At 41.4% G+C, this 27,663-nt stretch overlaps 1 protein-coding gene across 11 annotated transcripts in view; it reads right to left on the bottom strand.

The window, feature by feature from the left end:
- The window catches only part of LOC124031388 (eukaryotic translation initiation factor 4 gamma 3-like), an 82,844-nt gene that overhangs the window by 25,068 nt on the left and 30,113 nt on the right, over positions 1 to 27,663 (bottom strand). For 10 of the 11 annotated variants that reach the window (XM_046342553.1, XM_046342554.1, XM_046342557.1 and 7 more), the window contains exon 3: positions 523 to 690. In XM_046342553.1, coding sequence (XP_046198509.1) covers positions 523 to 690 — 168 coding nt within the window. The remainder of the gene's footprint in view (positions 1 to 522; positions 691 to 27,663) is intronic. The other variant, XM_046342563.1, reaches the window with a different exon arrangement.

Below are 27,663 nucleotides of genomic sequence, written 5' to 3'. Positions count from 1 at the left end.
TTCATCACACACACACACACACTTTATGCAAAGGTTGACTCATTCTGGAATCGACAATAAGTGTTTTTTTTGTTTGTGTGTGCGTGCACTTCAAGTAGGAGAAACTAGCAAATCCCAGGAGCAGCAATGTAATTTACTTGCTGTACCAGTGACTAATACATTAACCCTTTAGCAGGCTCTTATGGAGAGCAGAGAGAATGCGCCGCAGCAGTTTAGAAGTTGCTGATGTCCTGTGGAACTCTATCATTAAAACAAATGTCCTTCTCTTGGACTATTTATTGACAGGCAGCACACAGGACATACAGAAATACAAACACACTATTTGACCAATCAACAGGCCACTGTGCATTTAATTAATTAAGAAATGTATGCAAACAAAGCATGCAGCAACAGGCATTTTGATAAAGATGTTACAGAACAACAGGAGGAGAAAGAATGAGAGATAGAGAGCGAGAGACAAAAATAAAAACGGACAGACAGACCAAAAGGTCATACGCAGAGAGGATGGCGGCAGAGACTCACCCCTCCGCTTGCCTCCCAGCCCTTAGGGTAGCGATATGGGGAAGCTGTGGGTACTGATACCTGAGAGAGCGCCGGTGAGTGGGCATGCCCTGGCGGTGTGCCCGCCAAGTTAGGGTGTCCCTTTGTGATGTCATGAGCCGTGTAGGGAGGACCAGGATGCCTCGGTACCTACAGCACACAAAGAGAAAAAGATAGAGGACATCAGATAATTACAACATGAAAAGACAGAGGCAGTCGGGTACAGTGCATTCAGAAACGATTCAGACCCCTCAACTTTTTCCACATTGTTACGTTAGAGCCTTATTCTAAAATTGATAAAATTGTTTTTTCCTCAATCTACACACAATACCCCATAATGACAAAGCAAAAACAGGTCTAGAGATTTTTGCAAATTTATGAAACAAAATAAATTAAATATAATATTTACAAAAGTATTCGGACCCTTTACTCAGTGCTTTACTGAAGCACCTTTGGCAGCGATTACAGCCGGAATCTTCTTGGGTATGACATCACAAGCTCAGCACACCTGTATTTGGGGAGTTTCTCCCATTCTTCTCTGCAGATCCTCTCAAGCTCTGTCAGGTTGGATAGGGGAGGGGCACTGGACAACTATTTTCAGGTATCTCCAGAGATGTTAGATCGGGTTGAAGTCCAGGCACCGGCTGGGCCACTCAAGGACATTCAGAGACCTGTCCCGAAGCCACTCCTGCGTTGTCTTGGCTGAGTGCTTAGGGTTGTTGTCCTGTTGGAAGGTGAACCTTCGCCCCAGTCTGCAGGCCCGAGCGCTCTGGAGCAGGTTCTTTAAGGATCTCTGTACTTTGCTCTGTTAATCTTTCCCTCGATCATGACTACCGGTGGTCTCCCAGTCCCTGCCACTGTAAAACATCCCCACACCATGATGATGCCACCCGCATGCTTCACAGTAGGGATGGTGCCAGGTTTCCTCCAGACGTGACGCTTGGCATTCAGGCCAAAGAGTTCAATCTTGGTTTCATCAGACCAGAAAATCTTGTTTCTCAAGGTCTGAGTGGCTTTCGTCAAACTCCAAGCGGGCTGTCATGTGCCTTTTACGGAGTGGCTTCCGTCAGGAATAATCCACCATAAAGGCCTGATTGGTGGAGTGCTGCAGAGATGCTTGTCCTTCTGGAAGGTTCTCTCATCTCCACAGAGGAACTCTGGAGCTCTGTCAGAGTGACCATCAGGTTCTTGGTCACCTCCCCGACCAAGGCCCTTCTCCCCAGATTGCTTTGGTAGGCGGCCAGCTCTAGGAAGAGTCTTGGTGGTTCCACATTTTCTTCCATTTAAGAATGATGAGGCCACTGTGTTCTTGGGGATCTTCAATGCTGCAGACATTTTTTGGCAACCATCCCCAGATCTGTGCCAAAAACACAAACCTGTCTCGGAGCTCTACGGAAAATTCCTTCAACCTCATGGCTTGGTTTTTGCTCTGACATGCACTGTCAAATGTAGGATCTTATATAGACAGGTGTGTGCCTTTCCAAATAATGTCCAATAAATTGAATTTACCACAGGTGGACTCCAAACAAGTTGTAGAAACATCTCAAGGATGATGAATGGAAACAAGATACACCTGATCTCAATTTCAAGTCTCATAGCAAATGGTCTGAATACTTATGTAAATAAGGTGTGTGTTCTTTATTTTTAATAAATGTGAAACATTTTCTAAAAACCTGTTTTCGCTTTGTCATGGGGTATTGTGTGTAGATTGATAAGGGAAAAAAATATTTAAGACATTTTACAATAAGGCTGAAATGTAACAAATTGTGGGAAAACTCAAGGCGTCTGAATACTTTCCGAATGCACTGTATATGCTTGTGCGTGTTTTGAGTTATATTATATCCTGTATTTGTTAGTGTACTGAAGCTGTAACATTTTGGCAAAGAATTGCCAAGAGAATGTACACATTAGGGTTGCAAAAGGAGGGAATGTAACTCGGAACTTCAGAAATGTACCAGTAATCTACTAGAATTTTGGAAACATCCAAAGACTAAGTTCACATGTAGGAGAGATAAAATAATTAAATATGAAGTTTTGAAAATGAAATATAAAATGACAAAATCTGTAAAACATTATCCTAAATATAACCCATAAATTTAAGGAATAACATTGATGTTATGAGGGTATCAGCCTGGAATATAATTTATTCTTGTGCATCTTTCTCTTTCAAGACTTACAAAACAAACAACATGCAGCAATTTTAAAGATTTTACTGAGTTACAGTTCATGTAAAGGAAACCAGCCAATGGAAATAAATTCATCAGTCCCTAATCTATGGATTTCAATTTCAGTAAATTTCTAATGTGACCACCATTCATGCAGCGTGACATCTCTGTCACGTTGAGTTGTTCAGGCTGTTGATTGTGGCCTGTGGAATGTGGTCCCACGCCTCTTCAATGGCTGTTTGAACTGGAACGCACTGTCATACACGTCGATTCAGAGCATCCCAAACATGGTCAACATGTCTGATGAGTATGCAGGCCATGGAAGAAATAGGACATTATCAGCTTCCAGGAATAGTGTACAGATCCTTGCGACATGGGGCCATGCATTATCATGCTGAAACCTATGACGGCGGCAGATGAACGGTACGACAAAGGACCTCAGGCTCTCACCACGGTATCTCTGTGCATTCAAATTGCCACCGATAAAATGCAACTGTGTTCGTTGTCCGTAACTTTTGCCTGTCCATACCATAACCCCAATGTAGCCTGTTTTTTGTCCCCCCCCACTTTGGTTCTGAAATCACCCACTACTTGATTTGTCATTTTTGCAGATTAAGTGTTAACTAGTATTGTAACAATATTTCTTGTTTACAAATTAGCTATGACATAGCCAATTCATATATAGTAGAACTTTTGATTTCTTTGGTCAGTACGCAAAGCTGGGCACAGTGCACAGTTTGACTTGGCTTCTGATATTAACTAGGGTTTTTATCCAAGCAAAATTAGATGCTTAGTTCGACACTGGAGGAGGACACATCAGTTGTCAAAGCCTGTAAGTAAGCATTTCACTGTTGTATTCGGCGCACGTGACAAATAAACTTTGATTTGACACAAAGTATGAGGTATTTTGAGAAGGAATAGAAAATATGAGCAAAACATTTGAGTGAATCTGTGATTCGTTACATTTTAATAGATTTTCTGACCGATGCATGCTACATTTGGATCGGTTTGGGGTCTGCGAACCTATGCAGTCTTATCTTAAACATTTGAATCGGGAACAATGTGTATCGTTACATCCTTATTTTACAAATGTTTATTTATTTTACTAAGTCAATATGTCTGTTGTAAATGTATTGGGGTTGAACTGGTGGCAGGTGTAAAAATAGTTGTAAGATGTCATTATTGATTAGATGCTTTTTTTCAGAAGGCTATTTTCTCTTGAACCAGTCTTTCCACAAGAAACTCATGGACAATTAGGGCTGGGCAAATTTTCGATTTATTTGATTCATTCAAATGTATGTATATGTATGTTTTAGCACGTCATTACCTGTATTGCAAGAATCAAGGTATTTTGTGTTTTTATGAGCGTTTATGTCCGCTTCTTCTCATGTCCTTTTGGTCTAGTCCCCTTCTGTGCTATGTGCATGTTATTCACACACACACACACACACACACACACACACACACACACACACACACACACACACACACACACACACACACACACACACACACACACACACACACACACACACACACACACACACACACACACACACACACACACACACACACACACACACACACGAGAGATCATTTCTTCCTCTCTGACAAGAAGTTAAGTCGTTATTGGATTTGATATGGACACAGAAGCACATTGAGACATTTTACTGTAATACGGATGTAAAAATGTCGAAAAATGCCCTTTTTATGTTTCAACTCCTCTCAAATTGAACGCAGCGCGGACAACTGAAACAGAAGTATTAATGAACATTGATTCTGGAAAAGTAATGCTCAGTTTGTCGCGCGGCATTTAACTACCGCTATCAGCACTTTAGCTTAAGACTTATACTATCTGTCTAGTCTGTTTGATAAATGTGCAATAAGCATAAAACACAAAAGGAATTGGCAACTCGTTCTCATTCTGAGAAATAAAAGTAGGCCACTTGATTTCAACATCTGAACAAAGTGGACTGGCTAGCGTGCTGTTCAAACAGTTGGAGACAGACAGAAGGGTGGGTTCATAACAATTCAACTGTTCTAACTTGTTACCTAGCAAATAGATCAAGTTGGAAGTAAAGATTAGCTGGCTATTCACTAGCACATGGGCTAGTGTTTGAAAGATTGTTTACGAGACCTTTTCTATAATTCCGGCTACAAGAAGTATTAGTGAATGTGCATTATGCAAGGTTCTGGTTAAATTTGAAACAATTATTAGTGGGTCTTATGGTTGTGGGAGGATTATATTTAGCCTAGGTATAATTTCACAAGCCCTGAATTCATTAGATTATTGCTGACTGTTTGAAATTCGGCGTATTTCACCTTTAATTGTACAACAAAGCTTATTTAGAGATGTTTTTTCTTTAATCAAGACGTAGGGGCCTCCCGTGTGGTGCAGTGGTCTAAGGCACTGCATCGCAGTGCTTGAGGAGTCACGAGAGACCTGCGATCAATCCCAGGCTGTCACAACAGACCCGGGAATCCCATAGGGCGGTACACAATTGGCCGAGCGTCGTCTGGGTGATAAGAGGGTTTTGCCGGGGGGCTTTACTTGGCTCATCACACTCTAGCGACTCCTTGTGGTCAACTGGGCGCTTGTAGGCTGACTTCATCGTCAGTTGAACAATATTTCCTCAGACACATTGGTGCAACTGGCTTCCGGGTTAAGCGGACGGTGTTAAGAAGCATGGTTTGGCAGGTCATGTTTAGGAGGATGCATGAGTCAATCTTCGCCTCTCCCGAGCCTGTTGGGGAGTTGCAGCGATGAGACAAGATCGTAATTGGATATCATGAAATTGGGGAGAAAAGGGGGGTAAAATACAACAAAAAAAGAACAAATAATAATAATTTAAAACATTTTATTTTAAATTAAGACATACAGTGGGGAGTACAAGTATTTGATAAACTGCAAAATCGGCAGTGTTTCCCACTTACAAAGCATGTAGAGGTCTGTAATTTGTATCATAGGTACACTTCAACTGTGAGAGACGGAATCTAAAACAAAAATCCAGAATATCACATTGTATGATTTTGAAGTAATTAATTAGCATTGTATTGCATGAAAAGTATTTGATCACCTACCAACCAGTAAGAATTCCAGCTCTCACAGACCTGTTAGTTTTTCTTTAAGAATCCCTCCTGTTCTCCACTCATTACCTGTATTCACTGCACCTGTTTGAACTCGTTACCTGTATAAAAGACACCTGTCCACACACTCAATCAAACAGACTCCAACCTCTCCACTATGGCCAAGACCAGAGAGGGTGTAAGGACATCGGGGATAAAATTGTAGACCTGCACAAGACTGGGATGGGCTACAGGACAATAGGCAAGCAGCTTGGTGAGAAGGCAACAACTGTTGGCGCAATTATTAGAAAATGGAAGAAGTTCTTGATGACGGTCAATCACCCTCGGTCTGGGGCTCCATGCAAGATCTCACCTCGTGGGGCATCAATGATCATGAGGAAGGTGGGGGATCAGCCCAGAACTACACGGCAGGACCTGGTCAAGGATCTGAAGAAAGCTAGGACCACAGTCTCAAAGAAAACCATTAGTAACACACTACGCCGTCATGGATTAAAATCCTGCAGCGTACGCAAGGTCCCCCTGCTCAAGCCAGCGCATGTCCAGGCCCGTCTGAAGTTTGCCAATGACCATCTGGATGATCCAGAGGAGGAATGGGAGACGGTCATGTGGTCTGATGAGACAAAAATAGAGCTTTTTGGTCTAAACTCCACTCGCCATGTTTGGAGGAAGAAGAAGAATGAGTTCAACCCCACGAACACCATCCCGACCGTGAAACATGGAGGTGGAAACATCATTCTTTGGGGATGCTTTTCTGCAAAGGGGACAGGACGACTGCACCGTATTGAGGAGAGGATGGATGGGACCATGTATCGCAAGATCTTGGCCAAACAACCTCCTTCCCTCAGTAAGAGCATTGAAGATGGGTCGTGGCTGGGACTTCCAGCATGACAACGACCCGAAACACACAGCCAGGGCAACTAAGGAGTGGCTCCGTAAGAAGCAGTTGAAAGTCCGTTTTGCCCAGCGACATCCCCGAAACCTGAAGGATCTGGAGAATGTCTGTATGGATGAGTGGGCCAAAATCCCTGCTGCAGTGTGCGCAAACCTGGTCAAGAACTACAGGAAACGTATGATCTCTGTAATTGCAAACAATGGTTTTTGTACCAAATATTAAGCTCTGCTTTTCTGATGTATCAAATACGTATGTCATGCAATAAAATGCAAATTAATTACTTAAAAATCATACAATGTGATTTTCTGGATTTTTGTTTTAGATTCCGTCTCACAGTTGAAGTGTACCTGTGATAAAAATTACAGACCTCTACATGCTTTGTAAGTAGGAAAACCTGCAAAATCGGCAGTGTATCAAATACTTGTTCTCCCCACTGTATGTACGTGAACCACCCATAAAAGGTTAAAAGAAAAATCAAGATATGATTTTTAGGCTATATCGCCAAGCCCTATGGACAAATAGTATTACAATGTTTTTTTTAAGTATAAAGAAAAATCTGGTAACTGATACTGGTAGTTTTGCAACCCTAGCACACACACACAGAACTCCACAGGTCATTATACTTGCTCCTGCTGAGGAATGTAAATTAGGCACTTTAAGGTAGGGATCAACTCCTGTCTGGCTCTGTGCAGAGGAGCAGAGGACCTATGCTGTACATGAAGCGGGTTGTGCCTTGCTGTGCAGACTTAGACTCTGCCCTGGGCTGTGCTGCCCGGTCTGTCCCTTTGCAGTGCTGGGCATGCAGTGTGATTCGTGCTATATTCCTTTCCCTGACACTGTCCTGTACTGTGAGCTGTAAAAGACTGCAGGTGCTGCTGTAGTAGCAGGCCTGGCACAGCAGAGATAATGCAGGCTGGCCGGCTCACCTCTGCTCCACTGGGCTTTCTGCTGCCCACACACCTGTTGCTGCTGCACATGAGCCTCTGTGAGGTAATGGTAACTCTCCCTCTCGCTCTCCTCCGATTGTCTTCTGACAAAATTCTCTTTCAACAACCCTGGTTCACTCTTAATCCCTAACATATCTCGGTTTGGCCCACTTTCTCTGGTTGACAGGATAAAGGCAGCTAATCGGACTGCTGTTGCCAGGGGATGAGTCTCTGCCGGTGACTGATTCCACTGACAGGCAGAATGACAGGAAGGGAGGGGGAGGGGCAGGACCTGCACAGCCGAGCATAGGGAAAGGAAGGGAAGGGAGAGTCCAGAAAGCAGTCCTCTCCTCGGCCACAGAGCAGACCAAAGCCGTCCAGGAACATAGTTTCCATTGATGTCATGCCTGCAGGCCGCCAACAAACCCACACAGTCATTTGAAACTGACACTACTCAATACTGTGTATACATGTACCTATCAACCAGAATGATGTGATTGGTCAATTACATAAAACAAATCACATCTGTTCAACATTAATAACAAAAATGTGAAGTCCGCTATTTAGGGGACTTTGAGCGGTTCTGGACCGATTTCGGCTGACGTGTTTACAGACGTTGTAACATCAATTGCTGTGTACTCGGTTAAACCTCTGGTAGTCCTGCTTCACATGCCGTGAAATCTGACACTAGGCTTGGGTGGTATACCGTATATATACACACACACCATACACCGGGGTATTTGGAAATAACCACGGGATGGTTTTTCTAATACCGTGAACAGAAACTATTTCTTTATATAAAAAAAGTTAATTTGTAGCTACTTTTTATGTAAATATCTGCAGTCAACTTCTGCAATACTTTAGGAGATAAAGCAGATCACGTTCTACATTTCGTCAGTCACAATTTTCATTATGAAGCTTACCGGTAGTATAGTCCCATGATTTTTGTTTACAAGCACATATCCACAAGAGACCGGAGCCTTGTGAAACATTCATTGTTGTGCAGCACCTGTCACATGATCTAGTTACAGTATGGAATCTACAACTAAATGTTTGGCAGCTTATAACTATTAAGTTAACTGTGCTAAAAAGTCCTGCAGTTTTAATTTTGTTTGCTAATTTAGTAGCATGTTATCTAGCTAAGTGGTTAGCTTCTTGACCACGCTTCTTTTCGTAACAGCAGAGAACCCCCCCCCGCACCAAGAACCTTGCGGTCTAATATTTGTGAGTAGCTTTTTTGAGTTAAAACTTAAGAGTTGGGATGTCTGTCCTGAAAATAGTTTGTCAAATAGTTAGCACCGGTTATAATTTAGCTAGCATTCCCTATGAAAATTTACATGTACAGTGGGGCAAAAAAGTATTTAGTCAGCCACCAATTGTGCATGTTCTCCCACTTAAAAAAGATGAGGCCTGTAATTTTCATCATAGGTACACTTCAACTATGACAGACAAAATGAGACTTTCCCCCCCAGAAAATCACATTGTAGGATTTTTAATGAATTTATTTGCAAATTATGGTGGAAAATAAGTATTTGGTCAATAACAAAAGTTTTTCAATACTTTGTTATATACCCTTTGTTGGCAATGACAGATGTCAAACGTTTTCCGTCAGTCTTCACAAGGTTTTCACACACTGTTGCTGGTATTTTGTCCCATTCCTCCATGCAGATCTCCTCTAGAGCAGTGATGTTTTGGGGCTGTTGCTGAGCAACACAGACTTTCAACTCCCTCCAAAGATTTTCTATGGGGTTGAGATCTGGAGACTGGCTAGGCCACCCCAGGACCTTGAAATGCTTCTTACGAAGCCACTCCTTCGTTGCCCGGGCAGTGTGTTTGGGATCATTGTCATGCTGAAAGACCCAGCCACGTTTCATCTTCAATGCCCTTGCTGATGGAAGGAGGTTTTCACTCAAAATCTCACGATACATGGCCCTATTCATTCTTTCCTTTACACGGATCAGTCGTACCGGTCCCTTTGCAGAAAAACAGCCCCAAAGCATGATGTTTCCACCCCCATGCTTCACAGTAGGTATGGTGTTCTTTGGATGCAACTCAGCATTCTTTGTCCTCCAAACACGACGAGTTGAGTTTTTACCAAAAAGTTATATTTTGGTTTCATCTGACTAGATGACATTCTCCCAATCTTCTTCTGGATTTTTGCTCAGCGTTCTTGTAATCATTTTGACCCCACGGGGTGAGATCTTGCGTGGAGCCCCAGATCGAGGGAGATTATCAGTGGTCTTGTATGTCTTGCATTTCCTAATAATTGCTCCCACAGTTGATTTCTTCAAACCAAGCTGCTTACCTATTGCAGATTCAGTCTTCCCAGCCTGGTGCAGGTCTACAATTTTGTTTCTGGTGTCCTTTGACAGCTCTTTGGTCTTGGCCATAGTGGAGTTTGGAGTGTGACTGTTTGAGGCTGTGGACAGGTGTCTTTTATACTGATAACAAGTTCAAACAGGTGCCACTAATACAGGTAACGAGTGGAGGACAGAGGAGCCTCTTAAAGAAGAAGTTACAGGTCTGTTGGAGCCAGAAATCTTGCTTGTTTGTAGGTGACCAAATACTTATTGTCCACCATAATTTGCAAATAAATTCATTAAAAATCCTACAATGTGATTTTCTGGATTTTTTCTGTTCATTTTGTCTGTCATAGTTGAAGAATGATGAAAATTACAGGCCTCTCATCTTTTTAAGTGGGAGAACTTGCACAATTGGTGGCTGACTAAATACTTTTTGCCCCACTGTAATTGTTAGTCTCGTTAACCTTCGGATTACAGGGGCATGAAAAAAAGCATCACTTGTGTTCAATATCGGTATTAGCGAATATCCCGGGATGTGTCGAAGTCGTTATGAAGAAGGTAAGACAATCTGCATAGGGAGCGATACGTCACATTTTCTGGCCTATTCAGACAAAGGATACATTTCCTCTGGCTGTGAACCTCGGTGTTCCGCTTTCAACACGGTATTATGAAATAGGAGAGTATAGTAATTGCAGCAATAACAGTGTCATCTTGCTGTGATGTTCTCTGATGGATTTAGAGCTCTCAATGTGAAAACAATAGGGCTGTCAAAGTTAAGTCAGAGTTAACACATTTAACTGTAAAAAAAGTCTGCGGATAATCGAGTCACTATTTCTTCACCGCACAGAAACGTTGAAGTCCATGTGTTTGACAGACCCTTTTAAGTGCAGAACACAACACCAAAACACAGCTACAGTTAATGCTTGTGCCTTTACACTGATGAAGGCTGTGTGCTTCCAGCCAAAACCATTATGTCATGCCCAATATTACCGTAGCTGGTTTTTATCTTCCTACCGGATTCGTGTGCATGTCGCACACTGTTTTAAACTACTTGTGAGTCGGTATTTACTAGTTAGAAAACACACAATGTTTAGCCAGCTAGTCATGTTACCTACCTAGCAAGCAATCTGAACTTGACCACTGACTAGGCTATGCACAAATTTGGATGGCACAGGAAAAACTGAAAAGGAATAGGCTACTCGAAGAGATACTTCAAAGGTAGGTTGCATATGCAAGAGTGGGGTGTGTATGATTGTGTGTGAGAGTGGGAGTAAGAGAAAGAGGGTGTGGGAGGAAGAGTGTGTAGGCCTACTTGTGCAAAGTTATCTGAACAGTACAGATGGTTACAGTGTTTTCGTAACATTGTTAGACAAGTTAAAAAGCTCTTTGTTCACTGTATACATAGAGCCTGTCCTTTAAAAAAAAAGTCACACTCATTTAGACTGAGGCTTCTTTAACAGCACTTAAAGCTGTGCGTGTGTGAAAGAGAAAGGGAGAGACTAGTTTGTGTGTGTGCCAGTGGAGGCTACTCAGAGGATAAATGTTGAAACATTAAATTATACTTTAGATAAAACTACACCAAATATATTTAAATGTCACCAAATGATTAAAACACAATGTTTTGCAGTGAAGGTCTACAATAGCCTCAGGGGCACTCTGTAGGGTAGCACCCTGGTGTAGCCGGAGGACAGTCAGCTTCTGTCCTCCTCTGGGAACATTGACTTCAATACAAAAGGCTCAAGGTTCTCACCCCCTTCAATGGTTTTACACAGTAATTATGACAACTTCCGGAGGACGTCTTCCAACCTATCAGAGCTCTTGCAGCATGAACTGACATGTTGTCCTCCCAATCAAAAGGTCAGAGAATGAATCTAATACTGAAAGCAAAAGCTACAGCTATCTAGCACTGCAGTGCATAAAATGTGGGAAATAGTTGACTCAAAAGAGACAATAGTTGAACAGTAGTGAATTTCCACAAAATGAAGGATAAGCGATAGAACTAGCTTTATTTGGTTGTATCTTTCATTTTGCTAGAGAATGCAGCTACCTAGTTTAGCCTACACAAACACCTGGCTCAAACAGAGAGGGATGCTATGTTGTTAGCTAGCTGGCTATGGCTATCCACCATTGGAACTCTTCCAAGTCAAGATAAGCATCATTTGAGTCATTTGGAGGTGTACCTGTGGATGTATTTCAAGGCCTACCTTCAAACTCAGTGTCTCTTTGCTTGACATCATGGGAAAATGAAAAGAAATCAGTCAAGACTGCAGGAAAAAAAAACCTCTACACCCCCACTAGGCTGGTTCATTCTTGAGAGCAATTTTCAAACACCTGAAGGGAACACATTCATTTATACAAACAATAGTACGCAAGTATTAACACCATGGGACCACGCAGCCGTCATATCGCTCAGGAAGGAGACGCGTTCTGTCTCCTAGAGATGAACGTACTTTGGTGTGAAAAGTGCAAATCAATCCCATAACAACAGCAAAGGACCATGTGAAGATTCTGGAAAGGAATATCCACTGTAGCTCAAAAGTATCAGGGTATATCCACAGTGCAAAACGAGTCCTGTATTGATTTTTTTTTTTTTTTTAAACGGAGTCCCACTGTAAGTCGCCTGAAAGAAAGGCCGCTCAGCAAGGAAGAAGCCACTGCTCCAAAATCGCCATAAAAAAGCCAGACCACGGTTTGCAACTGCATATGGGGACAAAGACTGTACCTTCTTTAGAAATGTCCTCTGGTCTGATGAAACAAAAATATAACTGTTTGACCATAATGACCATTGTTATGTTTGGAGGAAAAAGGTGGAGGCTTGCAAGCCGAAGAACACCAACCCAACCGTGAAGCACAGAGGTGGCAGCATCATGTTGTGGGGGTGCTTTGCTGCAGGAGGGACTGGTGCACTTCACAAAATAGATGCCTTCATGAGGTAGGAAAATTATGTGGATATATTGAGGCAACATCTCAAGACACCAGCCAGGAAGGTAAAGCTTGGTCGCAAATGGATCTTCCAAATGGACAATGACCCCAAGCATACTTCCAAAGTTGTGGCAAAATGGCTTAGGGACAACAAAGTCAAGTTATTGGAGAAGCCATCACAAAGCCCTGACCTCATCCTATAGAACATTTGTGGGCAGAACTGAAAAAGCATGCGCGAGCAACGAGGCCAACAAACTTGACTCAGTTACACCAGCTCTGTCAGGAGGAATGGGCCAAAATTCACCCAACTTATTGTGGGAAGTTTGTGGAAGGCTACCTGAAACATTTGACCCAAGTTAAACAATTTAAAGGGTATGCTACCAAATACTAAATTGAGTGTATGTAAACTTCTGACCCATTGGGAATGCGATGAAAGAAATAAAAGCTGAAATAAATCACTTCTATTATTCTGACATTTCACATTCTTAAAATAAAGCCGTGAGTCTAACTGACCCAAGAGAGGGAATTATTACTTGGATTAAATGTCAGGAATTGTAAAAAATTTAGTTTAAATGTATTTGGCTAAGGTGTATGTAAACTTCCAACTTCAACTGCACGTGCTTTCAGTTCGTCCCATTTATTTTCCAGTAATTGAACGTTAGCTAAAAGTACGGATGGCAAAGGCAGATTAGCCACTCGTCACCTAATCCTCAGAAGGCACCCAGATCTCGTTCCGCAAAATCTCTTTCTTTCTCCAGTGAATTATGGGGATGAAGGCCTGTTCGGGTGTTTGGAGTATATCCTTCCCATCAGACTCATGAAAGAAAATTCATTGTCCAATTTGAGGTGAGTAATCGCTGTTCTGATGTCCAGAAGCTCTTTTTGATCATAAGAGACGGTAGCAGCAACATTATGTACAAAATAAGCTACAGACAATTTTTAAAAAACTAACAAAATAGCACAGTTGGTTGAGAGCCAATAAAATGGCAGCCATCTTTCATACCATGATGTGACAATGCAGGTTGTGTGTAGCGGTTACAGGAGTCATAATATGAATATTTGGCTTGGAAAGGTTTTTTTCACCTGGTCACAGACAGCTGAAAGTGAACTGTATTTGCGTGTGACCAGGGGTGTATTCATTCCATCGATTCTATTGAAAAACTTTTCTTAAATGGAAGCAAATCGAACGGAGATACAAATATCAGAATTTGCCCAATAGAAATTCACATTTGCAACTGTTGGACTAATGATCTCCCTATATCAGATAGATACAGCCAAGAGTGTGCAAGGTGGTACTTAATGTGTCACTCACTGTCACCTTGATTACTCAAAATTCCCTGTTGTAAACGTTCATAGGCTATTTCACATGCTAGGTTGTAGCAACCTCATGATGGGTACAGAGAACATTTGAGTGTCAAGAAGTAGCCTAAGCCTATCGATGTTACATTGAGCTGGGTGAGCCACTCGCCAAATTCATAAAAAATCCTACAATGTGATTTTCTGGATTTTTTTCCCTCATTTTGTCTGTCATAGTTTAAGTGTACCTATGATGAAAATTACACGCCTCATCTTTTTAAGTGGGAGAACTTGCACAATTGGTGGCTGACTAAATAATTTTTTGCCCCACTGTATGTAATTCAGACCCTATGAGACTCAATTGAGCTCAGGTGCATCCTATTTCAATTCATCATCCTTGAGATGTTTCTAGAACTTCAATGGAGTCCATCTGTGGTATATTCAATTGATTGGACAAGATTCGGAAAGGCACACATCTGTCTATATAAAAACGGTCCCACAGTTGACTGTGCATGTCAGAGTAAAAACTGAACAAATTGTCCGTAGAGCTCAGAGAAAAGATTGTGTCGAGGCACAGATTTGAGGAAGGGTATAAAAAAATGTCTGCAGCATTGAAGGTCCCGAAGAACACAGTGGCCTCCATCATTCATAAATGGAGGAAGTTTGGAACCGTCAAGACTCTTCCTAGAGCTGGCCGCCGGGCACACGGAGTAATCGGGGCAGAAGGGCATTGGTCAGGGAGGTGACAAAGAACCCGATGGTCACTGACAGAGCTCCAGAATTTCTATGTGGAGATGAGAGAACCTTCCACAAGGACAACCATCTCTGCAGCACTCCACCAATCAGGCCTTTTTGGAGTTGCCAGACGTCTGATGAAACCAAGATCGAACACTTTTGAACTTTGAAGCATGGCGGTGGTAGCATCCTGCTGTGGGGATAAAAAAAGGGAAATATGAACAGAGCAAAGTACAGAGAGATCCTTGATGGAAACATGCTCCGGAGCGCTCAGGACCGCAGACTTGGGTGACGGTTCACCTTCAAATAGGACAACGACTCTAAGCACACAGCCAAGACAACACAAGAGTGGCTTAGGGACAAGTCTCTGAATGTCCTTGAGTGGTCCAGCAAAAGCCCGGACTTTAACCCGATCTAACATCTCTGGAGAGACCTGAAAATAGCTGTGCAGCGACGCTCCCCATTCAACCTGACAACTTGAGAGGCTCTGCAGAGAAGAATGGGGAAAATCTCCCCAAATACAGGTGTGCCAAGTTATAGCGTCATACCCAAGAAGACTCAAGGCTGTAATCGCTGCCAAATGTGCTTCAACAAAGTACTGAGCAGTGGTGTTAAGAACTTTAGTACTTTGAAGTATTTTTACTTAAGTATTTTTTGGGGGCATCTGCACTTTTCTATTCATATATATTTTTTAGGGGGTAGATCAGCTTTAATATTGCAGATAACGTGTAGAATCCATCAATGTAATTGTCTGCATCACTTCCCAATCCTGCATATATTCTTTTGCAAATATATATATAGTACCAGTCAAAAGTTGACACACCTATTAATTCCAGGGTTTTCCTTTATTTTTTAAACTATTTTATACATCGTACATTGAGACTATTCAAAGAAGCCACCCTTTGTCTTGATGACAGCTTTGCGCACACCGCCCTCCAAATTCATATTCATTATATAAATAGGCCCGTTTAATTGTCAACTTTCACTTTACTACATTCCTAAAGAAAATAACATACTTTTTAGTCCATTTTCCCTGACAACCAAAAGTACTCCTTACATTTCGAATGCTTAGCAGGACAGGAAAATTGTCAAATTCTCACACATCAAGAGAACATACCTAGTCATCTTATCTTGCAGACTCACTAAACATAAATGTTTTGTTTGTAAAATCGTGCCATCTGGTTGTCTTAACATAAGGAATGTGACATGATAAATACTTTTGCTTTTGATACATATGTATATTTTAGCAATTACATTTACTCTGGATACATAAGCATATTTAAAAAAGGTCAGACTTTCACTCAAGTAGTATTTTATTGGTGATTTTCACTTTTACTTGAGTTATTTTCTATTAAGGCATCTTTACTTTTACTCAAGTATGACAATTGGGTTGTTTTTCCACCATTTGTACAAAATAAAATCAGATTGTATTGGTCACACACATGGTTAGCAGATGTTAATGAGAGTGTAGCGAAATGCTTGTGCTTCTAGTTCTGACCGTGCAGTAATATCTAACAAGTTATCTAACAATTTAACTACCATGCATGCGCGCGTGCAGGAATGAATATGTACATAAACAGAAATGGATGAGCAATGGCCGAACAGCATAGGCAAGATGCAGTAGATGGTAGAGGACAGTATATACATATGAGATGAGTAATGTAGGGTAGGTAAACATTATATAAAGCGGTATTGTTTAAAGTGACTAGTGATATTTATTACATACAATTTTTTATTATAAAGTGGCTAGAGATTTGAGTCAGTGTGTTGGCAGCAGCCGCTCAATGTTAATGATGGCTGTTTAACAGTCTGATGGCCTTGTGATTGATAAACAGCTTCTGTCTCTAGGTCCCAGTTTTGATGCACCTGTACTGACCTTGACATCTAGATGATAGTAGGGTTAGCAGGCAGTGGCTCGGGTGGTTGTTGTCCTTGATGATATTTTTGGCCTTCCTGTGACACCGGGTGGTGTAGGTGTCCTGGAGAGCAGGTAGTTTGCCCCCAGTGATTCATTGTGCAGACCTCACTACCCTCTGGAGAGCCTTACGGTTGTGGGCGGAGCAGTTGCTGTACCAGGAGGTAATACAGAATAAACAGGATGCTCTCGATTGTGCATCTGTAAAAGTTTGAGAGTGTTTTTGGTGACAAGCCAAATTTCTGAGGTTGAAGAGGCGCTATTGCGCCTTCTTCACCACGCTGTCTGTGTGGGTGGACCATTTCAGTTTGTCCGCAATGTGTAGGCCAAGGAACTTAAAACATTCCACCTTCTCCACTACTGTCCTGTCAATGTGGATGCTCCCTATGCTGTTTCCTGAACAGCCCACGATCATCTCCTTTGTTTTGTTGACGTTGAGTGTGAGGTTATTTTCCTGACACCACACTCCGAGGGCCCTCAAATCCCCCATGTAGGCCTTCTCGTCGTTGTTAGTAATCAAGCCTATCAGTGTTGTGTCATCTGCAAACTTGATGATTGAGTTGGAGGCGTGCATGGTCATGCAGTCATGGGTGAACAGGGAGTACAAGAGAGGGATGAGAACGCACCATTGTGGGGCCCCAGTGTTGAGGATCAGCGGGGTGGAGATGTTGTTTCCTACCTTCACCACCTGGGGGTGGCCCGTCAGAAAGTCCAGGACCCAGTTACACATGGCGGGGTCGAGACACAGTTTGGAGGGTACTATAGTGTTAAATGCTGAGCTGTAATCGATGAACAGCATAGGAATTATGTATATACATAGGTATTCTTCTTGTCCAGCAGTGTGCAGTGTGATTGCGTCATCTGTGGACCTATTGGGTTAGTAAGCAAATTGGAGTGGGTTTAGGGTGTCAGGTAGGGTGGAGGTGATCTGATCCTTGACTAGTCTCTCAAAGCACTTCATGATGACGGAAGAGTGCTACGGGGTGATAGATGTTTAGCTCAGTTACCTTAGCTTTCTTGGGAACAGGAACAATGCTGGCCCTCTTGAAGCAAATAGGAACAGCAGACTGGGATAGGGATTGGTTGAGAATGTCCATAAACACACCAGCCAGCTGAGTAAAGGGTCTGTTTTTGCTGTCATTATGGGGTATAGTGTGAAGATTGATGAGGGAAATAAAACAATTGAATTTTAGAATAAGGCCAAAAACGTAACAAAATGTGGAAAAAGTCAATGGGTCTGAATATTTTCCGAATGCACCGTATGTGTTTGGATTGCAAGCAGAGGTTCTGAATTTCTTCCTATTTTTCATATGTTCTAAATTAATCCACAGCAGAAGCATCTCCAGAGAGCGGAGCTCCACTATATGAGAGGCTCCTGTAATGTGTCTCCTCCCCCGCACAGACCCTTGCCTCCAGGCAGACAGGATGGCTCAGCACAGCAGTGGCTCTGACACACCACACACACCGCAGTGGAGAGGGGGTCAACTCAGGCATCAGAGTAAGTAGACTGGGAGAAGCAGTGTAACGGAGTGTGGGCAACAAACACACACGGCAGCGGGTAGGTGGGGGGTGAAGCTGACAGTTATGATGAATCATGTGGCAGTGAGCCCTAAGGTGACAGCCACATCTTCCCAGATGTAGACTGAGCTCAGTGATATGCCCTATGTTTCTGTCATACATTACACACACACACTTTGTTTTTAAGCTGTAAAGAATATGTAAACTAAACAGACAGTGCAGGGCTCTAGACTAACATTTCCCCCTGGTGTCATTGGTGTCACTAAGTTAAGTTGATGGCACCAGCCCATTATTTGGTGCCATCAATTGTTTTCCACAGCATCACGCAATAGGAAATTGAGTATCATCTTATAAAGTAAGTGTATTGATAGACCAGTGGTCCCCAAATTATTTATAGTCCCGTACCCCTTCAAAACATTCAACCTCAAGATGCCTACCCCATCTAGCACCAGGGTCAACACACTCACATATTGTTTTTTGCCATCATTGTAAGCCTGCCAAACACTATACGATATGCGTAATAACCCTAAAAATGAGTGTGAGTTTGTCACAACCCTGCTTGTGGGAAGTGACAAATAGCTCTTATAGGAACACGGCACGAATAATAATATAATAAATCAACCATTTTGCTCTTCATTTAACCATACAAAACCTTTTGTTAATCGAAAATTGTGAATAACTCACCACAGGTTAATGAGAAGAGTGTGCTTGAAAGGATGCACATAACTCTGCAATGTTGGGTTGTATTGGAGAGTCTCACACTTAAATCATTTTCCACACACAGTCTGTGCCTGTATTTAGTTTTAATGCTAGTGAGGGCCGAGAATCCACTCTCACATGGGTACGTGGTTGCAAAGGGAATTAGTGTCTTAACAGCGCAATTTGCCAAGGCCCGAACCAGAAATCTGTCAGTGGCTTCTGATTAAATTACATTTTCACAGAACAGCTTATTGCAATTTTCGACGAGGCTGTCCTTTAGATATCGACTGGAGGCAGGGCATGAAAGGGATAACGAATCCAGTCGTTTGTGTCATCCGTTTAGGGAAAGTACCTGCGTAATTGCACACCCAACTCACTCAGGTGCTTCGCTAGATCACATTTGACATTGTCTGTAAACTGGAGTTCATTTGCACACAAAAAAAATCATTGATGGAAAGACCTGTGTGTCGTCTTTGTTAATGCAGACAGAGAAGAGCTCCAACTTCTTAACCATAGCCTTTTGTCCCGCACATTGAATATAGTTGCGGAGAGTCCCTGTAATCCTAGATTCAGATCATTTGGTGTAGGGGGCAGTATTTTCACTTCTGGATGAAAAGCGTGCCCAGACTAAACTGCCTGCTCCTCAGGCCCAGATGCTAGGATATGCATATTATTAGATTTGGACAGAAAACACTCTGAAGTTTCTAAAACTGTTTGAATGATGTCTGTGAGTATAACAGAACTCATATGGCAGACAAAAACCTAAGAAATAATCCAACCAAGAAGTGGGAAATTTTTAGGTTTTCAAGTCTTAGCCTATCCAATATACAGTGTCTGTGGGGTCATATTGCACTTTCTACGTCTTCCACTAGATGTCAAAAGTCTTTAGAACCTTGCTTCAGGTTTCTACTGTGACGTGGGAGAGAATGAGAGCTGATTGAGTCATGGGTCTGCCAGAAGGCCATGTGCTCAGTCAGGCGAGAGTTAGCTCTGTTCCCATTAATTTCTAAAGACAAAGTAATTCTCTGGTTGAAACATTCTTGAAGATTTATGATTAAAACATCCTAAAGATTGATTATATACATTGTTTGACATGTTTCTACGAACTGTAATATAACTTTTTTCACTTCGTCTGGACCTAGTGCCTGCGCATTTGGATTACTGTACTAAACAAAAAGGAGGTATTTGGACATAAATGATGGACTTAAATAAAACTAACATTTATTGTGAAACTGGGATTCCTGGGAGTGCATTCTGATGAAGATCAAAGGTAAGTGAATATTTATAATGCTATTTCTGACTTTTGTTGACTCAATAACATGGCGTGTATCTGGATTTCTTGTTTTGGTCTTGGAGCGCTGTACTCAGATTATTCCATGGTGTGCTTTTTCGTAAAGCTTTTTTGAAATCTGACACAGCGGTTGCATTAAGGAGAAGTAGATCTTTAATTCCATGCATAACAGTTGTATTTTCATCAACATTTATGATGAATATTTCTGTAAATTGACGTGGCTCTCTGCACTTTCACCGGATGTTTTGGAGGCAAAACATAAACGCGCCAATGTAAACAGAGATTTCTGGATATAAATATGAACTTTATCGAACAAAACATACATGTATTGTGTAACATGAAGTCCTATGAGTGCCATCTGATAAAATCAAAGGTTATTGATTCATTTTATCTCTATTTCTGCTTTTTGTGACTCCTCTTTGGCTGGAAAAATATCTGTTTTTTTGCGACTCGGTACTGACCTAACATAATCGCATGTTATGCCTTTGTTGTAAAGCCTTTTTGAAATCTGACACTGTAGTGGAATTAACAACAAGTTTATCTTTAAAATGGTGTACAATACATGTATGAGATTTGTTTGAATTTGGCGCCCTGCACCTCACTGGATGTTGGTCAGGTGGGACATTAGCATCCCACGTACCCTAGAGGTTAAGCAAGAAAAAACACCACCCAGATATGCCAGTTGTGTGAGACACTCATCATCATGCAAGTGATCAGGCAAGTGAAATAGATGGTCAGTAAAGAAAACTTTAAGCTGGTCTCTCAATTAAAAAAAAAAACATATAGCGCACTTCTGTATGTTGTAAAAGCGTTACATGGTTGCTGCCAATATCATTGCATACTGCGGAAAATACACGAGAGTTCAGGGGTCTTGCTTTAACCTCTCTGGCCAAAAGCCAGGGAAAATGTAGAGCGCCAAATTCAAATAAATTACTATAAAAATCAAACTTTCATTAAATCACACATGCAAGATAGCAAATTAAAGCTACACTTGTTGTGAATCCAGCCAACATGTCAGATTTCAAAAATGCTTTTCGGAGAAAGCAAACGATACTATTATCTGAGGATAGCACATCCATAAACAAAGCTAGAAACCATATTTCAACCCTGCAGGTGCGACACAAAACGCAGAAATAAAAGTATAATTCATACCTTACCTTTGACAAGCTTCTTTTGTTGTCACTCCAATATGTCCCATAAACATCACAAATGGTCCTTTTGTTCAATTAATTCCGTCGATATATATCCAAAATGTCCAATTATTTGGCGCGTTTGATCCAGAAAAACACCGGTTCCAACTAGCTCAACGGGACTACAAAATATCTCAAAAGTTACCTGTAAACTTTGCCAAAACATTTCAAACTACTTTTGTAAAACAACTTTAGGTATTTTATTTAGTTTGAAATGTAAATAATCAATAAAATTGAAGACGGGATGATCTGTGTTCAATACAGGAAGAAAACAAACTGAAGCGTGCTTTCTGGTCACGCGCCTCTAATCTAACAGTACACTTCAAGTGACCCTCGTTCAAGATGGCCGTACTTCTTCATTACAAAAAGGAATAAACTCAACCAATTTCTAAAGACCATTGACATCCAGTGGAAGTGATAGGAACTACAAGAAAGAAGGTACCTTAGAAATCTGGATTCCCAATGAAAAACCATTGAAAAGAGAGTGACCTCAAAAACAAACAAAACACCGGAATGGTTTGTCCTCTGGGTTTCGCCTGCTAAATAAATGATGTTATACTCTCAGACATGATTCAAACAATTTTAGAAACTTCAGAGTGTTTTCTATCCAAATCTACTAATAATATGCATATCTTATCTTCTGGGGATGAGTAGCAGGCAGTTGAATTTGGGCATGTATTTCATCTGGACATGGAAATACTGCCCCCTGTCACCAAGAAGTTAACCTCTTGAGACTAGGGGGCAGTATTTTCATTTTTGGAAAAATAACATTCCCAAAGTAAAACGGGCTATTTCTCAGGACAAGATGCTAGAATATGCATATAATTGATAGCTTAGGATATAAAACTCTAAAGTTTCCAAAACTGTAAAAATAGTCTGTGAGTATAACAGAACTGATATTGCAGGCGAAAGCCTGAGAAAAATCTAATCAGGAAGTGACTCTTATTTTGAAACCTCTGCGTTCCTATGCCTCCCTATCGAGCATTGAAAGGGATATCAACCAGATTCCTTTTTCTATGGCTTCCCTAATGTGTCTACAGTCACAAGACATAGTTTCAGGCTTTTATTTTGAAAAAATGAGCGTGAACGACAACATTGCGTCAGTGGTCAGCTGGTGGCTCTCAGAGTGATATGTGCGTAATAGACAAAGGCGGCCATTGCTCCTACTAAGAAGGCAATTGTCCCGGTTGATATATTATCAAATAGATATTTGAAAAACACCTTAAGGATTGATTATAAAAACATTTGCCATATCTGTCGATATTATGGATCTAACTGGCCTGCCCTCCATGCTCTGGCACTCCTCCAGCAAACCTTCTGCCACAGCTGATGTGCCATCCTGGCAATTAATCTTGTCTTCCCCCTGATGACCAGGTAGCGCATCTCCATGCTCTGGATCACACTACTGCTGACAGACACAGCAAACCGGTTGACAACTCCATTGTGTCCCACAGCTCGCGTGATCCTGATGTGCCATCCTGGATGTTCATGCTCTACAACATCCACTACGACCCTGAACCACTTGTGTGGGCTGGATTAGACTCCGCTGGGCTCATGCTACCACTAGAGTGAAAGCAGTGTTCAACCTTCCCAAGCCAGCATTCAAAAGTGACCAAAACATCAGCCAGGAAGCCTCCAGGGAACTGAGAAGTGGTCTGTGGTTACCACCTGCAGAAGCGTCTGCTAAATGACTTAAATGTAAATGTAATGTAAATGTAATGGATGAGCTGCACTACCTGAACCACTTGTGTGGGCTGTAGACTCCGTCTCATGCTACCACTAGAGTGAAAGCACCGCCAGCATTCAAAAGTGACCAAAACATCAGCCAGGAAGCATAGGAACTGAGAAGTGGTCTGTGGTTACCACCTGCAGAACCACTCCTTTATTGGGGGTGTCTTGCTAATTGCCTATAATTTCCACCTGTTGTTTATTCAATTTGCACAACAGCAGAAGTGTGATTGACTTGGAGTTACATTGTGTTGTTTAAGTGTTCCCTTAATTTTTTTGAGCAGTGTATACAGTGCCTTCAAAAGGTATTAATACCCCTAGACTTACTCCACATTTTGTTGCGTTACAGCCAGAATTCAAAATGAATTACATTACATTCTCTTTCACCCATCTACCCATCCCCATAATGGCAAAGTGAAAACATGTTAGTAGATATTTTTGCAAATGTATTGAAAATTAAATACAGAAATATCTAATTTACACAAGTGTTCACACCCCCGAGTTAATACGTTGTAGAAGCACATTTGGCAGCGATTACAGCTGTGAGTCTTTCTGGGTAAGTCTCTAAAAGCTTTACTCACCTGGGTTGTGCAACATTGGCCCATTATTCATTTCAAAATTCTTCAAGATTCGTCAAAGGAGTTGTTGATCATTGCTAGACAACAATTCAGGTCTTGCCATAGTTTTTACTTTAATCTACTTGAAAGTCTAACTATGGCACTAAGGAACATTACACGTGATCTGTGGTAGTGAGGCCCGTTGGACGTACTGCCAAATTCTCTAAAGTGACGTTGGAAGCAGCTTATGGTAGAAACATTTACATTACATTTTCTGGCAACAGCTCTGGTGGACATTCCTGCAGTCAGCATGCCAATTGCACACTTCCTCAAAACTTGAGACATCTGTGGCATTGTGTTGTGTGACAAAACAGCACATTTTAGAGTGTCATTTTATTGTCCCCAGCTAAAGGTGCACCTTTGTAGTGATCATGCAGTTTAAATCAGCTTCCTGATATTCCACATCTGTCAGGTGGATGGATTATATTGGCAAAGGAGAAATGCTCACTAAAAGGGATGTAAACTAATTTGTGCACAACATTTGAGAGAAATAAGCTTTTTGTGCGTATGGAACATTTCTGGTATCTTTAAATTTCACCTAATGAAACATGGGACCAACACTACATGTTACGTTTATATTTTTGTTCTGTATAGATTACAAAGGCGATGAACAGAGTTGTGGATAAAACGTTAACAGTAGGTCACCACACTCAATGAGAATAGCCTACGCAGTTGCAAACACCTCAAACGCCGACATCACCCCAGTATTCCGGAGCAAGATGGAAACACAACATCGTCTCCCCTCTGCATTCCAGCAGCCCTTGGCAGCTGATTCTGACCGGGCCAAAGAAATTATAAGAGCGATAGGTAGGCTATGTTTATATTTTTTACAATCCAAAGATATGCACCCATTCTCAGTGGTTGAGAAAAGAGCATTTCAGCACCTTGTGAAAGTGCTCGAGCCACATTACGAACTTACCTCTTGCACTCAATTCAGCAAACACATAGTACCCGCTCTATACAAGCAAGCCAAAGCATTCAATGAATTGGCCAATGCACCCTGTGTTGTTCTTAACAGCACAGAGTGGGGAATGTACCATGCTACAGATACGCCCCCTTTATGAGAGTCACAGGTGTGCATCTGTCATTGAAGGAGGCAGTTTCATGGTGCGTTCGTAACCAAGTGGCAATTTACCACATACAACTGGGGATAAATCCATTTGTATGGCCCTCCAACTGGTAATTACTAGTGGGAAACTTGTCTATCGTCCTAAGTAGAGGTCGACCGATTCAGCAGAACGGACGATTAATTAGGGCCGATTTCAAGTTTTCATAAATCGGTAATCGCCATTTTTGGACACCGATGACATTGCACTCTACAAGGATACTGCGTGGCAGGCTGACTACCTGTTATGTGAGTGCAGCAAGGAGCCAAGGTAAGGTGCTAGCTAGCATTAAACGTATCTTATAAATAACAATCAATCTTAACATAATCACTAGTTAACTACACATGGTTGATGATATTACTAGTTCATCTAGCTTGCCCTGCGTTACATATAATCGATGTGGTGCCTGTTAATTTATCATTGAATCACAGTCTACTTCGCGAAACAGGTGATTTAACAAGCTCATTCGCGACAAAAAGCACTGTCGTTGCACCAATGTACCAAACCATAAACATCAACGCCTTTCTTAAAATCAATACACAAGTACATATTTTTAAACCTGCATATTCAGTTAATATTGCCTGCGAACATGAATTTCGTTTAACTAGGGAAATTGTGTCACTTCTCTTGCGTTCTGTGCAAGCAGAGTCAGGGTATATGCAGCAGTTTGGTTTGATAGAGTAGTCTGACTGAGCGGTGGTAGGCAGCAGGCTTGCAAGCATTCATTCAAAAAGCACTTTCCTGCATTTGCCAGCACCGCTTCGCTGTGCTTCAAGCATTGCGCTGTTTATGACTTCAAACCTATCAACTGCTGAGATTAGGCCGGCAATACTAAAGTACCGATTAGAACATCCAATAGTCAAATACAAATGGTATAGAGAGAACTAGTCCTACAATAACTACATCCTAAAACTTCTTACCTGGGAATATTGAAGACTCATGTTAAAAGGAACTACCAGCTTTCATTTGTTCTGAGCAAGGAACTTAAACGTTAGCTTTTTTACATGGCACATAATGCACTTTTACTTTCTTCTCCAACACTGTGTTTTGCATTATTTAAACCAAATTGAGCATGTTTCATTTTTTATCTGAAACTAAATGGATTTTATTTATGCATTATATTAAGTTAAGTGTTCAGCATTTTTGTAATTATTTCAAATATATACAGTTGAAGTCGGAAGTTTACAAACACCTTAGCCAAATACACTTCAACCCAGTTTCACAATTCCTGACATTTAATCCAAGTAATAATTCCCTGTCTTAGGTCAGTTAGGATCACCACTTTATTTTAAGAAATGTCAAATGTCAGAATAATAGTAGATAGAATGATTTATTTCAGCTTTCATTTCTTCCATCACATTCCAGTGGGTCAGAAGTTTACATACACTCAATTAGCATTTGGTAGCATTGCCTTTAAATAGTTTAACTTGGTCAAACGTTTCAGGTAGCCTTCCACAAGCTTCCCACAATAAGTTGGCTCATTCCTCCCGACAGAGCTGGTGTAACTGAATCAGGTTTGTAGGCCTCCCTGCTCGCACACGCCTTTTCAGTTCTTTGTGATGGCCACTCCAATACCTCGACTTTGTTGTCCTTAAGCCATTTTGCCACAACTTTGGAAGTATGCTTGGGGTCATTGTCAATATGGAAGACCCATTTGCGACCAAGCATTAACTTCCTGACTGATATCTTAATTTTCTTAACTCCCAAACCCGCATGCGGGAGCGTAATCATTGCTTGAAACTAATTAGCATAACGCAACGGACATAAATATCCCTAGAAAATATCCCTATTCATGAAAATCACAAATGAAATATATTGAGACACAGCTTAGCCTTTTGTTAATCACCCTGTCATCTCAGATTTTCAAAATATGCTTTACAGCCAAAGCTAGACAAGCATTTGTGTAAGTTTATCGATAGCCTAGCATAGCATTATGCCTTGCTAGCAGCAGGCAACCTTGTCACGGAAATCAGAAAAGCAATCAAATTCAATCGTTTACCTTTGATGAACTTCGGATGTTTACATTCACGAGACTCCCAGGTAGATAGCTAAAGTTCATTTTTTCCCAAAATATTATTTTTGTAGGCGAAATAGCTCCGTTTGTTCTCCACGTTTGGCTGAGAAATCGCCCGGAAATTGCGATCACCACAACAGCGAAAAATATTCCAAATTAGCTCCTTACTATCGACAGAAACATGGCAAATGTCGTTTATAATCAATCCTCAAGGTGTTTTTCTAATATCTATTCGATAATATTTCCGTCGGGACAATTAGTTTTTCAGTAGGACTGATTGGATTTTTTACGCGAGAATCTCTCTCGGAGCCACCATGTGACCACTTACGCAATGTGGCCGCCTAGGGATATTCTTCAACAGAAATGCATAAAACTACGTCACAATGCTGTAGACACCTTGGGGAATACTTTGAAAGCGTAAGCTCGTTGATGGCACATTCACAGCTGAATAGGGACTCATTGGAACGCAGCGCTTTCAAAGCCTGGGGCACTTCCGGATTGGATTTTTCCTCAGGCTTTCCCCCACAACATCAGTTCTGTTATACACACAGACAATATCTTTACAGTTTTTGGAAACGTTAGAGTGTATTCTATCCAAAGCTGTCAATTATATGCATATTCTAGCATCTTGTCCTGACAAAATATCCCATTTAAATACTGCCCCCTAGTACCAACAGGTTAACCTGTTAGTCCTATAGGGGCAGTATTTCATTTTTGGA

This window comes from Oncorhynchus gorbuscha, linkage group LG03 (assembly GCF_021184085.1).
Source record: "Oncorhynchus gorbuscha isolate QuinsamMale2020 ecotype Even-year linkage group LG03, OgorEven_v1.0, whole genome shotgun sequence".
Lineage (NCBI taxonomy): Eukaryota > Metazoa > Chordata > Actinopteri > Salmoniformes > Salmonidae > Oncorhynchus > Oncorhynchus gorbuscha.
Note: the sequence above shows the minus strand (reverse complement) of the source record. Positions and strands in the feature narration are given on the sequence as shown.